At 37.7% G+C, this 17,478-nt stretch overlaps 1 protein-coding gene across 4 annotated transcripts in view; it reads left to right on the top strand.

Moving 5' to 3' along the window:
• LOC142087576 (fibronectin type-III domain-containing protein 3a-like) overlaps positions 1-17,478 on the top strand; it is a 48,624-nt gene that overhangs the window by 8,902 nt on the left and 22,244 nt on the right. For 3 of the 4 annotated variants that reach the window (XM_075161919.1, XM_075161921.1, XM_075161922.1), the window contains 3 exons: positions 9,383-9,521; positions 14,210-14,285; positions 15,510-15,586. In XM_075161919.1, coding sequence (XP_075018020.1) covers positions 9,426-9,521; positions 14,210-14,285; positions 15,510-15,586 — 249 coding nt within the window. In that variant the 5' untranslated portion in view covers positions 9,383-9,425. The remainder of the gene's footprint in view (positions 1-9,382; positions 9,522-14,209; positions 14,286-15,509; positions 15,587-17,478) is intronic. The other variant, XM_075161920.1, reaches the window with a different exon arrangement.

The raw sequence follows: 17,478 nt of genomic DNA, 5'->3' as shown, positions 1-17,478 counted from the left end.
TTCCTTGCTGGAACTAGGTATTCCGCACTCTAGAGAGGAAACTCAGATGAACAAGGTGCTATGGAATGTCTGTTCCTGTGGCGGTGGACTTGTCTCCACATACAATGGCCATTTCTTTGGATTGTTTCCAGTCTTTGAAACAGAACTTTTTGCCCTGGAATTGAAAAGGTTGGTAAATAAATGGGCAGAACTTGTTTCTTTTAAGGGGAAAAATTATCAAAAAAGGGATTCAATTTTACGTTCTACTTCAAGACCAAATTTTTCCCATAGGGAAGAATTGTACTTAGTTATCCAGGTACTTAACCTGAATTTCAGAGTCTTGGAGCACGTGCAGCTCCCTGTAGAAACTTGTAGTTCCCATCTTGTAAATCTTGGCATGGTTTTAAACATTTTGCTTCTTCTGTTCAGATCTGTAGTTACTTAAAGGTGTAAACTCCAGCTACCTTTTTGCTGATCGGTTAAGGTTTCTCTGTGGCCATTACTGCAGTATCACCAACATATATTTTCGGATATGTAGTAGGGCTTGTGCTCTTAAGAGTATAAGGTTGTCTTTCTAGAGCTGTGTGTATTTTATTTGCAAAGAAATACCCTATTAGCTTTCCAGCTGTTCTTCACCACTGTTAACATGATGACTGCACCATGAGACCTGTGAGGACACTGTCATTGCTTTTGTTCTTCGTAGGGTTTTCCTTTCTCATTTTTTATCATCTTTTCATTTCAACAGTGCGCTTGACTTCTTGTGACTCTGGTCAGAAGTTTTTTTGGAATTACTTTTCACTGAACCATGGTGTACGTTACTTCCATAACTTCTAAGTGATTTAGATAGGCATTTGGGTATAGAATTTCAGTAGTATGTTGTTAATGTGTAAATAAACTGGTTTCCTTCAAGGTCTGAACAACCAGAACAATGTTTTGAGATTCAGGGGGCACAGTTTCATGCTTAGAAAATCATATTTAAAATAAACATGTTGTTACATTGCATTTATTAAAAGCTTTTTCATATGAGCTTGAAAATTTCGTGTTTTGTATAGCTTTAGGACATTAAAATGAGCAACTTCACCTATGCCAGAACATGTCATCTTCCTAGCTGGTGGAAAGAAGCAGTCAGTTTTGCATTTAATTTTTTTTTTAACAACATTGGTACAGCTGGAAAATATCTTAATCCCATCACTTTTTTTAGAGTTGAAATAAGAATGAAATACTTTAAGGGATCGGTCCTTTGAGGCGTTCAGTTCTCTCAAACACTTCTAGAAGCAGGAATAGGACCTTTCAGGAACTACTGGGTTTCATTTTATGGGGCTGGTCACTTAGGAAGCAGCACAGAAGTGCTTAGGATATGACTCTGCTTTTCTGGCAATAAGAGTAAAGACATAAAATAACTGAAACAATAAAGGAAAATATTTATCTAAAAGTAATATAATGTTTGCATTATAGAAACTGTTAATGCAAACTTTACAGGCATCATAAATGAATAATTGAAAGGACAGACATGGCCATAATATGACCAATGAGCATATTGTTAATAACAGCTCAAATCTAATGGACTCTGGGCATTGACAGATACTTTCTTCCCAGCTCACGGTTCTTAACAGTGGAGAACAGCAAGAAATTTCTCTTCTGAAGAACAGCAAGAAATTCTGCAGTCACTGGGAAAATGTGTATAACCCTCTAGGATGAGCACTACCCTTCAGATTGTGCATTTGCCTTTTTTGTCCCCGTGGAGTAGAGCTCTCGAATCTTAAGGGATGTAGTTTCAGGCTAGAAAGTAATTCTTAAGTGCTATGGGCGGTTGCTGGTGTAGTTTCTATTTGAGAGTGGCGGGGAGCAATTTTTTTATTGCTTTCCTGGCACAGTCACATCAGGAACCTGATCCAGATTGGTAAGGGAGGATGCAAGTTGATATTACCACTTACGTCAAGAGTTCCCATGTGTCTTAGTATGTTGTATCTGCTGTTTCTATGCGTTATCACTGGTGTCCGTGATAGGAGGGCTTTCCATCTCAATCTTACTCCTCCTTAGGGAGAATTTCTATGGGCAATCAGGTCTCACAGTACCCTGACAGATGAGCATTAATACCGAATTTAATCGTCTTTAGGAAACAAGTGTCCTTCTGTAATTTGCTAGTTGCTTCCCCCCGACCCCCCGCCAGCCCCCGGCTCTCCTACAGAGCATTTACACCTTGACTTCTCCCTCCATGGGTCGCTCTTGTTGGTGGCCACAGGAGCCAGCCAACTTTCTGCAGGTTTTAGGAAGTTACTAGAGGTCCTTCTAGCGGCTGGCCTGATGTGTTTGATGCCCAGATGGTCTTTGTGAGGGCAGAAGGTCTATCCGGACTGTGATAAAAGGCTTGTGGTCACTTTTTTGCTTTACCGTGGAAACCATTAGCACTACTTTAGAATAAGCATTTAAGTAACGGTTAAACTTTTTGGAAAACACAGAGAAATGTTTTGGAATTGTCACTTTTCTGGATGTGAAAAGAGAAAAAGATTTGAAAAGAGTTTCTAGACTTGATGCAGAGTGCGGAAACCTTGCACTATGTGTCTGTGGAGTTGGGGTGGACATTTTGTTAAGTTTTTTTGTTTTACTTGTGTCACAGACCTCACCTAGGTCAAAATTGTGAGGTCCTAGCAATACCTAGATCAAAATGACATCGGGCTTTACAGCTGTGAGTATTAAAAATGTTTGACTGAGCACATTTGTTGGGCAAGTCATGAAGAACGTTTTCAGTATCAAAGTTGTGGTGCCTTCTGGCTAGAAGCCAAACTTCATACAAGATGGTGCAGACAAATTCACTTGGGTGTCATTATAAATTATTTCCAGCATTTTAATGAAAACATATATTTAGTTTTGAACAGATGACTGTTATGGAGTGATGGTGGTCTCTTCAGAGCTAAAGTTGTAACTGAGCTTCTGTTAAGTCTGATTCTGTTAAGTCTCTCATTCCCTTAATCTTGCTAAAAGTAAACCAATCCACCTAGAACGTCTCATGTGTGGTCCTGTGGCAGAGGAGAACTATTTTAGGATTGGGATGATATCTTAAACACCTTGTTAATACTGTTTATTTGAAAAACTTGTGTGGGAGAGGGTAGCTTGTATCTTTTTTCCAAAAAGTTTCCTACCTCAAAATTGCATGGGGCATAAATTTCAAATCTGGAGGGGTGAGGGTTTTTTAGAATTCATAAATAAGGTTTGATCTCTTTGACGAAGCTATTCCTTAGCCTGAGGTTGGGGATGACTTTTGTTTGGGTCTACTGTTGTTCTTTTTAACAACCTTTGGAGATCACTGATGCAAAATTTAACTGACGGGTTAGAGTGTGTTTAAAATACTCAGAAGTCTCAGTTTGCAAGAGATCCTCTGGAGTTTAAGGCATGGTAGTGTCTCGACGATTTCTTTATCAAAGTACATGAGGTTCATGTATGTATGTGTCCACAGATCCTGTTCTAGATGTTACTTTTTTCCAAAGGTAAAAGACACTAATGAAGTATGTTGCTTGCAGTGAGACTGGGTTTTTTTTCCCCATTTAGAGAAAATAAATATATATAATATATAAAAATATAGTAGATATATAAAAAAATACTAATTAGTAATTCTGTTTATATAAAAAGGTATAATTAAAGCTTTAGCTTTTTATACAATACTGCTTTTAATAAATAGCAATATGGTACTAGTGTACTTCCTGCAATAAATGTAAACTTATGATCAGGCTAGAAGGTTGCATAAGGCACTGAACCTAGAAATCAGGAAGTCTGAGCTAAATTTCTAGCTCTCCATCAGACTTCCTCTTTGGCCCTGGACACATTGTTCTAACTCAGGCACACTGTATTTAAAAAAAAAAAAAGTCTCCATTTCAGTAATAAGCTCCCTGGAATAGGAACTTTCTCATATTAAATCCAGCACTTGCTATAATGAAAATACAGTCTTTGTGATAGCTTCTGTGTGGGATTGTACATTTTTTTTTTACTGTTTATGAAATCTGTTCAGCTTCTACTCTCTACAGCGTTCCTCCCCTATTTAGTTTGTGTGCGATGTCTTTCTGGAGAGAGATTTTTTATATGCTAGGAAAATATTTTAATATGAGATAACAGGATTTTTAAAACTTGCTAAATATATAATGCTGCTAGACATTTGCACAGTAGATAATCTCGTATTCTATTAATATGATTAAAGGATATAATTCCAATGAAAATTTATTTTTCAGTATATGAAATTTTTCTTATTTTGTATAGTACTATAAAACACATTTAATGAATACACAAACTTCTCCTTGTTTTTGCATGCCCTGCACATAAATAGCTGCAAATTCATTGTTACTGCCTAAAGAGAAACCATGTCTGTAAAACTGTTGATGTCGTGTTGGTGTTTACTGGTGACTGTTAAAGCTCTTGATAAAACAGAAGTGGTGTGTTTATACAGGAAAGTTATTCCAGTTGTAGCTTTTTCTTACAGATATTACTGTTATAATTTTGAAGTTGTTTCTGTTGTGACATCCAAGTGGAAGTGACTGAGTTGAATGTGGTGCCTCATTCCAAGCTGCACGTTGGCAAATGGCTAAAGGAGGTTTTGTAATGCAGTAAGCATTGTTTCTAGTGCGTTTAGTAAACATTTGCTAGTAACTACCCCCATGTACTAGAATTGCATATTTATTTCACTTTGGACTGAAACTATTTCAGACTACTTTAGAATTTAATGTCAAAATGTCTCATGAGAATCCATGATGTTTTCCAGACTTAAGGTATGATGATCTAGTATCATATAGACTTCAATTAGCTACCTTTGCTTTGCTAGTTCCGTATAGGGAGCATAATAGCTGTTTTGTATGTAAATAAGAGCCCAGCTTTCTCGGCTGAGGCGCTGACTTCAGACGGGAGTAGGCATGAATCAATGAACACTGAGTTCAGTGCGAATCCTCGGGAGCTGGACGGGGTCCAGGGTGACTGCAGCACTGGTTGAGAAGAATTTGGGCTGGAGAAAAGGGAAGGCCAATGTTTCAGTCTTCCAGAGTCTCGGCATTTTTACTATGTCAGGAAGTGAGGTCAGGCACAGCCGCTGTATACCGTAATTGTTTTCTGGAAGGCTAGTCATTAAGATTTTCTGTTTTTCTTAGAAGCCTTTGTAGTGTGAGACTGTCAGTGGAAAATATTGCCTTTTTTTTTTTTTTTAATATGGTTAACATGATTAACCATATTACATTAGCAGAGTGTTGAATTACTCAGGAACACTTCTCAGGGTACATTTTTAAAATATGAACTGGTTTTATTTGGTTTGAAATTTTTTTTTAATGTTGTAAAATAAATGACAAAAGTTTCTTAGATGAACAAATGTGTCTTGAACAAATAATCTATGAAAGCAGTAGCTCAAGCTATTTCTGGTGTAGATTTCTGTTAACTTAGAAATGTGATATCCACTATTACTTATTTCAGCTTTGCTAAAACAGTGCTTCAGAAGGTTTGTTTCTGAGATGGTTAGTCCCAATTCTTTTTTTTAGTGGCTATCATGCTATATGGGCTGAATTCATCGTTCAGCTCAAATGAAGTTTGGGAATGACCTTTAGCTGATGTCTAATAGAAACCACTGTAAAGAAATTAATCAGGCCAGAAGTACTGTTGCAAAATGTAACCTTTCTAAAAACTAATCTGTTTGATTCCATACTGACTCAAAAATCTCCAGTGCATGGTGACAAAGCTCTAGAAGATACCTCTACGAATTCTGCTATTGATTCATATATAATGATTCACTAATTCTCAGTATATTCCTTTGCAACTCTGAAAACTACAAAAATTGCCTAGTCTTTAATGGGATGGGATTTTTATTGTTTATTTTTAGTCTAGAATTTAAAATTTTGTGTATTAGCTCATCTTTAATGTCAATGCAGCCTGTGAATTCTTAGTGCAAACACTTTTTTCTTTTTTTGCGCTGGCCACTTGGATAGTTAGTAGTGATGAGAAAACACCTAGCTGCCAAGAACAGACCCTGGAAAATAGCAGTCTGAGCCTCTATTACCAAGCATGTGATAGAACAAACTAGCTTTAGGGGACCTGAGAAGCCTTTTGATGCAGTTCTACCTATAGGCAGGTTGTTCCTTTTTGGGCCATGTACAACTCGCCAGCTGGATTTGCCTCTCCGAGCTAACTTGGTTTGGGGTAAAACGGAGGGTTCAGAGAATGCCCGGCGTCAGTGGCAGCGTTTGAGGGAAGCTGTGAGACTTGTAGGACTCTGACTGTGGGAGCTGTGGATGGAGGCGGGTACAGGTTCCTCGAATCTCTTCTCTGCCCGTACAGTGGTTGCCCTCCACCTTTTCTTTAGAAGCAGCTCCCTCCCTCCCTCGCAGCAGCCGTGCTGCATGGCTTACCCTGCCGCTGCCGTCGGTGGCGAGAGTGGTGGGGCTGAGCTGGAGGACGGCAGGGCTGGGTTCCTTGCTCCTAGACTAGCAGGAGGAGGCTGTGGGTAATGGCTTTTCAAGATAGATCTTTGTGTCTGTTTTGTTTTTCAGGAAATTGTGTTGAGTATGTAATAACTTTTCAGGAATTCTCATTTTTTTTTACCCAAATACCACCTACTTCCTTGAATGAAATGGAGACTTTTGGGAGGCGAACCCGTTGACACCATGTTCGGTGGGAGTGCTTTATTTCCCTTGAAAGGTTTTACCTATTAAACTGGGGAGGGATTGAGTCCCATGCTCGTTTACCAGCAGAGGTGCTACCTTTGAGAGCAGCAGTGTCTTTTGCTGGTCTCTTATCAGTATTTTCAAGGAATGAAGCTGTGCTCTAAAACAAAAAAAACCTTGGTTTTTGCAAATCTGTCAGTGTGCAGTGGGATGTTCCTTTTTATTGCTAGTGTTCTGCCACTTGCAGCCATCTGAGCCCAGCTGTACAGAAAAACGTTAGTGTTCTGAGCCGGGTGAAACTGCCCAAGAGTTATTAAAATGGTTTCATTTATGCGAGTACTTCTATTTTCTCTGACCATATGGAGATTCCTACTAAGACATGAAATTGTATTTGCTATTTTTGGAGATTGTCATTAACTGTATAAAAACATTCGTTTCCTAATACTCCAAGTATGAAGTTCTTCCTCTGAAAAATGTGAAGTTACAGCACTAAGCAAGTAGAACATACGTGTGCATGTAGGTGTAAATGTAAATACTACTTGTAGATTAATGATTCTAAAAACCATGTGGATGTTGGTGCTCTGCTCTGCAATTTGTACTAACTACACTGTGCTGCTCGCTAATGTAGACAAAGCCTCAGAGAATTATATTCAGCCAACACGGGAGATTAGGATAGAAACTTTGAACGTTTATTTAAAATTGCAGGTGGTATTGGGACTTGTTTCAGAACACGTTTTTCTACAGCTGGTTATTTTGGTTAGTTGAACATTTGAATGCAGATGGGGTTGCTTTTTGGTAAAGGGTTTTCCCCTTTACGTTAAGTGCTAATTTCTGTCGTCTTTGAGGTTCTTAGATGAAAGAAATTGAGACTGTATGCATATATAAAATAAAGTACTTTCAATCTGCCTGTGTATACTGAATTCCTATTATGGCTTTTAAGACATAGATCTAACCTCTAAACCTCTAAAAATGGGAGAGGTGTAGTGGAAGAAGCTTCTGCCTTAATTTTAACATACTGACTGGCAGTGTTACCATGCAGGTATTTTTAAGTGGAATAGTTATAAACAATCAGATGAGGTTGTTTCCTTGGCAGAGGTAATTCAAATCTGACAAATAGGATGGAAGATTATTTTATTCAGGAAATAAATAACATGCTAAGGTAGTTCAGTATATTTAGAACAAACCTGATACAAATTTAAACTTTGGAGGTCGTGTCTAGCCCTTGCACCTGTGCAGTCATATTTGGCCTCTTAAAATTGTTACTGGAGCAGATCCGGAAAACGGTTGGTATGCAGAATGAGCTGGTTTCTTTGGCAGTCTTGGATATTTTATTATGCTGTATTTTATGGCTGTGTGATTGTATCAGTTATTTTGACATGCTTTTGCAAACAAGAAAGAACGTGGTTTTTTACCAATGGATGCTACCAGCCTCTACCTTGTAATGGTAATAGAGGAGAAATCCTTGTAATCTCAACTGTTATTACAGACCCTTTCAGAACAAAATGGGTTAATGCCAGAAGAAATTATTCCCCCCCCAACACTGTCAATTCCATACTGGTTATAGAGAACTGAACAAGGATTTGGCAGTTGTATATATACTGACTTGGTTCATACACAGATTTGGGAGTGGGAAATGTTTTTTGTTTTGATTTTGCGTTTTATTTTTAATTTAATGAATTTGGACTATCCTAACCACATTTTGTCTTCTGTCTGGGTTTATAGGAGGTAATGGGAAGGGAGAAGGAAACGTCAGCATTTCCTGTATCCTGTTATCTTGTGCTTTTTATGGATGCTGAATTAACTATGCACTGAAAATTCACTAGCATTTGGATTGTATTTTGGCTTACTGTAATTACAGATTATTCATTAGAAGCCCAAAACTATGCAGCACTTCTCGATATGCAGTTCTCCGTGGTACTCGGTTAAAGACTTTTGTACAAGGGACTCTATTCTCTTGTGTTGCCTTAAGCTTTGTTTTCAGTGTGTCAGACTTCTGTATTGATGACATGTTGCAACATTGGAGAAATTGCGCGGGGGGTTTTTTGATCATTACAGGGACTGAAATGTACATGTAGTATGTGAATTACTTGGCCTAAAACTTAGGTTCTGGAGTACGAGCAATTTAGAAATTATAACTACAAATTTAAGAATAAAGTGCTGCATGAGTGTAAATTATGCTACTGTATAATTGCATCACTTATGTACTGATTTCATCATTCGTGGCATGTCAAGTTGAACATGCATGATACATATTTAAAGAGCATATTTTTGGAAGAAGGATATGTATTGCTTAAATGCAGTACTTAAAAATGAAAAGTAGGGTAATATGTTGGACTCCTCCGGTGTACTCCACTACGAAGAACTCGGGTATATGATATGTGATCCCCTCCATACTTCTAAGACTGTCAGTTTCCACAAGTTTTTAAATGTGCAATGAAGCTAGAAGCGGATGTTTTACAGTAACTTTTGTCTCCAGTTAAAGTCAGCTTATTTGAAAATCTTTGGGGGAGGGTTGTGGAGTGTTGAAGTCTGATGATATTTTCCTGTTGGGTTTTCAAATATTCTTGAATTGCTGTCATTAAAGGATTCAATTAATAGCATAGTGCAAGTGTGTGTTTTGTGGAGAAGGAAAAAAAACCAAAAACAAAAAACAATGTCCTGAAGGCACTGCTGTATTTTTCTTCTGAAACATTGGTGCCAAGTTTGGCAAACGAAGTAGAGAATTATTTGGGGGAGAGGAGAGATGTTTCTAATACTGGCACTCTCTTTTGTTTTAGCAGGTGGTTAATGTGAGCAGTTGTCAATGAATGGTTTTCAGACATGATGGCCGACCAGCCGCCTCCACTAGAAGCTACACCTATATTGAATGAAGTGCCACTTCTACCTCATATGGTTAATGGGGACAGCATACAACAGGCGAGTAAATCCATTGCACTTCCATACAAGTCATGTAAAACTGCCCGTGGTGGTAGTAGGGAGGTTGACATTCAAGCATACTGTAAAAAACAGAACAGATGGAAAAACTGATTGTTGTACAACTTGTATGATGGCTGAAAGAGGAGGAGGCTTGAAATAAAGCAACTACGATACTGATTTGCAAAGCTAGAAAAGCACGTGGTTCTCTGCACTGATATCATCAGTGAAATAGAAGTGCAAATAGAGAGAGGAAGAAAATCATTCAACGTTAATACAGTGGAAATATGAAAAGATTGCAAATTAAAAGGAATGTTTGTTATATGCATGTAAGTGCTTTAAAATTAAACTACAAAACCAAAGAATAGAAGGAAAAATGTAATATATGGATGTAATAAAGCACTAAGGTTTTGAAAGCTCTTCTTAACGCTCATGTAAAATAATCAGTCAAGATTAGCAAGTGGTTGCAGTGCTCTAAACCAAGAAGTGTATTGCAGGGAAATGAGAGGAAAGACCTTGGCTTCCTGATATTAAGTATCTTCATTAATAATTGCAGTGCAGTGGTGAAACCTGAGTATACTTAGTTGAAATGTTAGAATTTTATTGGACACAACCCTTCAGAAGTACCTGGTATGTTTAGAAATACAGAAAAAAGTGAAAGCAAAATGATTTGTCTGAAGTACAAACTTGTAAACTTGGAGTGAATTTACTGTTTGACAGTAGAAGCTGAGTGCCTTGTACTACAAATGCTGAGATATCTTCCCATCATTTGGAGATAGACTTTCAGTGCACTCAGAAATATTACAGCTATCCTGATGTTTCAACACTGGATCTTAATTTAAGAAGCATCTTACCCCTGCCCTAGCAGCTACAAACATGACAGATCCTGGTAGGAGAGAAAAGGTTGGTTGCTTGCTTTGTTTGTTTGTTTTAAATAGCTAAGTGGCTGTTTGTTGGCAGGCTGCGATTAGATAGCAGGAAATAATCTCATCTAGGCTCCCTTTCCCATGAAAGATTGGACCAGATGATCTCTCAAGGTACCTTCCAACCTGGGCTATTCTACGATTCTATGATAACAAAACATAAATTTGAAGGCTTTATGTGCCTGGCGTTAAGTAATCATTTTGTTCAAGCAAGGGGCAAAACTGCCCACTGCTTTAACCTGATCAGTATATAACTTCAAGTATCTGACAGTAATTGAAATAGGAATTAAGGGCTTAATCCAGAAGGAAAAGTTGCACAAAAGTTTCCAGAGGATAACTGTCATATGAAATGATGATGAAGGATAACAGTGAAGACCTTGGCGTGTTTGAATGTACAGTGGATAAACGAAATAATCATGAATTGTTGAGGGTCTGATAGACTATAAATGTTTTAAATGAGATATCCTTTACCTTGTAATTGTTACAGATGGGGAAGGATTGTGGTATACTTGCTTGTAAAAATAGCCTTTATTTTAAAAAAAAAAGTCTACTCTGCTTTTTTTCCTCAGACTGGAGATAAAAGTACAGTGACTGTGTTTTGAAATAAGTAAAGCTATAGAGTCTCTAAGCTAGTTTTGAAGTTCTAGCATTAGCAACGTGAAATTTTAGACACTGACCAGCTGTGAGGTTATTCAGTAGGGAGTGTTTCATGTTACACAAGGAAAAGAGATCAAGTAGATCTAATTGGAGACCATCTCCATGGCTGTATTTGTATAGCATGTCTTGGTGTAGATCAGCGTTTAGGATACTAGTGTGTATTGAATGACTCAAAAGCAGGTGACAGTTGTTGAAATTTTCGGAACCTAGTGGAGACTGTTTGCAATCAGTTGAGGTTAAAAAAACCCACCAAACAAAAAAACCCAAACAAAAAGCAGTTGGATCTTGGAGATGTGTGGCCAAATGGCATTTGAAGAGTAGACCTGAAGGCTGATAGACTGCAAGTCTTATAATTGAATTATATTGGAAATAACAAATAAGTCTGTCTAGTGAAAAGCTTCGTGGAACTGGGAACGTGATTTCATGTTAATGTGCCAATATTTCTTATTCTAGCGTGTCTGTATATAAACAACCATGTCATGTTTCCATCCATATTGTGTTGCCATCCTTTGGTTGCCTAACAAATACACTTGCTGCTCTTGTTTGTGGCACTTCTCTCTAGAGAGGCTTCTGAGCTACAGTCTCACATTGGAAAGTTTGCTTTTAAATAGAGTATTAACTTAGAAGCTTTATTAACGCAGATGATTTGTAAGTATTTTGCTGCCAGTGCCATAGAGGATAGCCTAATTATAGAGTATTATACAGTGGTTGTGTTTCCAGAAATAAAACTTGTGCTGTTTGGCCAATCACTTCAGTCAGATGCAGCACCCAGTTCATTAGTTTCATTTCACATAAAGTTGGAAGTTTTCTGGTCGGGTTTCTTGTTCTGAAAAAACTTCAGCAATGGAAAGTGTGTGAATAAGGGATAAAAGCAAAACACTGTCCAGGGGTTTGAAATAGCTTGATTCCACTAGTTCTGAAATGGTTACGTGGGCCATCTGAAGGTGTTGACGCTACTGTGACTCCTAGCACTAGTCTGTCGTCTAACTTGGCTTAGATTGACTAATTAGAAACACTCAAGCTTGCTGGAAATTTTCCTTGGTGGAAGGTAGATGGAACTGCATTTGCTTCATTAATTATAGTGAGTCATTCCTCTAAGACATTGCCCCATGCATTCCTGAAATTCCAGTCTCTGAACTGCTCTACAGCCCTGTGATTACACCACTCATGATCCTTTTCACTGAGTTCAGTTAATAGCTTCCTGAACTGTTTGTGAGAACTTCAGTTAATTGAAACCTCTTCTGAAGATCTGACACATTCAGACACTCTGAATTTCTGAAGGACTCCCTTTTCCTGCCTCTGAATGTTCTTGCCGTTGAAGATGAGACTTGCTGTGAGGTGTAATACCTGCCTATAGAGTCCTGTCCCCTGCTAGTGTCCATCCCCAGCAGCTGCTGTTCGCAGCAGACCTCATCTTTCCTCGTTCTTTGTGCGCTGGTAAATCCCCGGCCCGTTATTGTCCGTTTTCTTTAAACGAGTAACATTTGCTTCTCTCTCTTTACTCCTAGAAATTCAGTAGAGTTTAAGTCATAAATTTACTTATATACTGACACATCTGCTTAAGTTTCAGTGTTTTAATTATGCCATTTTTAAAAGTGTTATCTGTCATCTGTCTGTCTCATGGAACGGTAATAAATATTACTGACTGGCTAGATGGCCTTTTCAGGGGTGTTTGGCGTTTTTATTTATGTCCAGAAGAAACTCATCTACTTTGAGTAAAATTGTCTCCTGTACCATGAACTCACTGGAGCAGGTCTGTGTTCATATATGCTTCTACATCCCCTGTTAAAACATAAAAGCTGAGATTAATATAGCAGTATGCAGAAGCTGCAAAATCAGTGTTAAACAGTGTTTAACAGTCTGCTGCTTTGAGTTTTGTTTTGCACATAACAGTTTAAATGTAAGAGATCTGTGCAAACATCCATCTCTTTCTGTGCTGAAGTTGCACACTCGAGAGTAGAGGGAGAGAGAAGCGGGAGACGTAAACTATAACTTCAACGAACATGGGTTTTACAAATATATTTTATTTCAATTTTTACATTGGCCTTTCTTTATGCGCTAGCTGTCACCAGAGTGGAATTTTGACTGTGTAACTGTGCAGTTCTTACATGGCCAAATCCTTCATTTTACTAAAGAATTAGTCCGGTGCCTATGTAATATAGCAGAATCTCGCTGCAAAATTCTTGTAGTGATGTTGTCATGTTACAATAAAACTGCAGCACAGCTGCCAATATTTCACAGTAAGACTGAAGAACGTGCTATGGATGGGGTGGAATGAGGTGATCGTTTGTGTTACCCAGCACAAGGGAACTGATGAGAAATAATTCTGGCAGATGTCCACATTGATTTGTGTGAAAGGGAATGTGATCATGTCCAAATTGACCTGCAGAATCTCACTGCTAGTTGTATTTCTCTAGCTACAGGATTACACAAACACGTGAGGAAATACACCTGATCTTTCAGGAGCTTTAGGGCAGAGGTGGTAGGCATGACCTACTTTATCACCTCCTCTACCCTCCTTCCACGCCCAAAGGACTGTATACTTTATTAAGTTACATGATAGCATCGGAGAATATATTGTCAAAATACATACCAGCATGCTTTCAGTGAAAAAACATGGCTGAGTTTTGGGCAAAGCATCTTTTTTCTTTGTTTTTCCTTTTCTTTTTTTTTCTTTCTTTTTGTGTGTGTGTGTATAGTCCTGATTTTGCCAGTTTAGCCCTGAAACTGAAATAATCTCATAGGCAAAGCTTGGAAAGCAAGTTGGATCTTAGGTAATTTATTGCTTCAGTAAAAGAAGGAAAAGCAGTATGAAAATACTGAATAAAAGCTTAGCTAATTATTTCAAGGGAAGCACTTCTGGTAGTAATCAGAGAAAAAAAAACCTGATTATGCAAAACTAATGATTTAATGTCAAAGTATGAAGAAATTTCATTCTACCCATCAGTGTTTCTCATCTTGCTTTTTTACTCTCTAAGGTTGCCAAAGCTATATTGTTTTAATCTAACATGTGGGTATAAGGAAGAGATGGGTTTTTTCTGCCAGATAATTTCTAAAATTTAAAAAAAAAAAACCAAACCAACCACCTCTTTTGTGTTTTGTTTTCTACAGGTTATTCTTGTACAGGTAAACCCAGGTGAAACATTTACAATTACAACTGAAGATGGACACATTCAATGTATTCAAGGTAAAGGAAAAACTGAAGTACTGAATCTAAATATTTTGATTCTTCAGATATCACAGAATTACTACCAGTATTTGTTTCTGTAACGTTAAATGTGTTTTTATATGTTCTGCAATGTAATGAATCAGTTTTTTCAGTTTGTACTTAAAGCACAAATGAGACAGCACTGGGAAATTTCCAAGATTCCCTGCATCTCTGCAGACTTTGCTGCTAATTTATAAAAGGCTGGCATCTCAACTGTTTTTGTAATGATCCTTGAATAACTGTCTTCTCAGAATCTTAACACATGAATTTACATGGGATTTAGTCCACACTAATCTAAACAACATTAATAGGCGCTGTGTGACCTCACTTTACTGTAAGGTAGTGACATTAGCAGCCTGCTGATACTGTGGGAAGCATTGCTACCCTCTGTGTGTGGCTACTTTTTACCTTCTGGGTAAGTAACAGAACTGCAAGTCTCAATCGGGTCAAAATATCCCCTGTAAGCCAAGTTGAATTTATCAGTACTTCCATTTTTGGAATATTTTTCACCATTTCAAATGATATTATATAAAATGTGTCCATTCTGCTTTCATCAAATCCCAGACAGGAATACTTTCTTTCAGCTTGATGTGAAAAATAATATATTCTTATTTAAAAAAAAAAAAAAGTTGGTAGACCAGCTGTCAGCATTACTATGGTGCCAGTGTCGTTGCTACAGACTTTTAACTCTGTCACAAAATAAGAACTAAAATATATCTATACTGATTTTTGTACAATTAAAGAAATACTGTTGCCTGTATAAGCACGGTGGTTGGGATAAATCTAATCTATGCTTTTTGTAGAATAAATATACAGCCATACTTGCATTCAGCAATATTATCTAAAATTCAAGATGCTCCCTGAAAGTTATTAAATCATACTTAATGGGTATTTTGAATGTGAAAATGAGATATCCATCAGTGACATAAATTCCATTATTTTTCTTGACGGAAACTTGGTACGTTCACCTTTTTTTAAACTCGCAGTCCTGATTATTTAAGTTTCTCTGCTAACTGACCTTTTAATTGGATAGTTTAAGCCTTGCTTCTAAATCTACTTGTCTAAAAGGAGTTCCATAAATACAGAGTTGGATGCAGTTGCTGGCTTTTCAGGCACCAAACCGAGCCACCACCTTTGAAAAAAAGGTGTCTCGAGTTTGTAAAAGCCTCGTTTGTTAAAAAGTGGCACCTTGTTACTTCTCAGGTCCAGCCCATGTTCCTATGATGTCACCAAATGGTTCTATGCCGCCTATATTTGTGCCTCCCGGTTATGTATCTCAGGTAAACTTTAATTTATTCTTGTATTTCAGTATGTTTGTGGGTGTGGCTTTTTAACAGTAAGGCTATTGATTATTTTATCTGGAACAGCTGTTAAAAGCATTTCTCATATTTTTTCCATTGAACTTATCAACTATTTAACTTACTTTATTGTAGGCTCTATCACCTTCTGTTCACTTAGTCATATTTGATCTAGTTTTCAGGATTTTTTTTAACAATACTACTAGGCAGTAAAAGATTACTTTTAGTAAGATGGCTCTGAATTGGCTGGATGTTGAGCTCCATTAACAGGATCCACATCTTGATTTTTCTTCAGTCCTGTTTTCAGGGTGAAAGTAGGTGCCTGGGTCATATGAACAACCACAGTTGACTGCAGCCTGCGAAGTGTCAGAGGACTGATGAGTACAGACGGTGCTTAGCGCTGCTAGAAACAGCCTGATGGGAACATAGCTAGGGGCAGCATCAGAATTGAACGTATCTCACACATTCTGTGGATGTGAGACTCGTGTTTCTTTCATTGAGGTTATATAGGTCATGTAGCAGTATCATTCTCTCTTTCATCCCTTAAGTCTTTTTTTTTCCTGTACTGCATAAGATATTCCTTTAATGTGTTCTCTTAATTCAGATTTTTCTATTCTAATATAACTCTATTTATCAAAGTTTTCAATGCCCCTTTCTTTACCAGCTCTGAACTCCTTAACATTCAGCAAAACACTCTCCTGTTATAGAGGAGTGTTAATGCTAGTGACGTGCCTATGAAACGGGCAGGACTCTGGGCTTCTCTCCCAGCTTTACTTTTCCATTCTCATTGATTTTCCACTCCTCTGCGTTGTTAAGTCATAGCAGATCAGACCTGCGTGTGGTATTTGAACTGTTATCAGAGGTATTGGAAGTTACCCGTTTGATTTACTTTTGAATCAATGCATTTTTAAAGGGAAGTAATTAAAAACAAATGTTTAAATAGAATATGCTAGGTTTCTCATTTTCTAGTGATGTTCAAAATTAGGAGTTTTCTGATCAGGCTTGAAAACCTTGTAACTGTATGTTCTTGAGTTCCTCAGGCAAGCTGTATGTCTTTTTGCATACAGCTGGCTCTGCAGTTTGTGCTTCTGCTATTACAAGTAGGTACTTTCATGCAGACCCTGAAGAAAGATCCCCCAGATAATTGATGCGTCAGTATGAAATTGAGTCTTCGGTGCAAACAATATGCAAAGCGCTGGCAAATGCTGAGATGTACAAACTGAAAAATACATTTGTTCTATGTTTGCTGTCACATGAAACTAGGAGGTTTGGGTTTGTTTTGTTTTCCCTAGGTCATTATGACAGGGATAGACAGGTTTGAAGCCAACTTTAAATCAGCGCTTGGGTCACTTCTCCTGATCTCGTCAGCAGATGAGACTTTAACTTTCTGTTCCCAAAACTGTCTGGCAGAGCCCAGAGATAAGTTATGTTGGTTTCTGCCTAAGTGGAATGAAGTGATTCAGTAGCAGATAACAGGACGTAGCAACTTCAGACTGTAAAATCATGTAAAAGTCGTATTATATTAATGTACCCTTTCTACCCAAAACTGTGCCATGTGTTCTTGCTTAACATAGATATAAAATAGAGTTAACATAGCCATCAAAATTTGCTATGAGTTTCGACTTGTATATGTTATAGCGTGTGTTATAATATTATGCAATGTAATGTAGTTCAAGTGACGTGTTTAGTTCCGTTCGTGAAGCAAAAAGCCCCCCCACGTTGTTTCTACAACAAAGTGTATTCAGTGTAAGCTTAGTCTTAAGTGTAAGTCCTTATAATTTTTTTCCTCTATTTAAAGTCTGTTAAGAATTGCTAATAATACAGTCGACTCTGAGGTCGTCTCACAGCTGAACTTTGTTACAGCAATTTGTGAG

Source organism: Calonectris borealis, chromosome 13 (assembly GCF_964195595.1).
Source record: "Calonectris borealis chromosome 13, bCalBor7.hap1.2, whole genome shotgun sequence".
NCBI lineage: Eukaryota > Metazoa > Chordata > Aves > Procellariiformes > Procellariidae > Calonectris > Calonectris borealis.
Note: the sequence above shows the minus strand (reverse complement) of the source record. Positions and strands in the feature narration are given on the sequence as shown.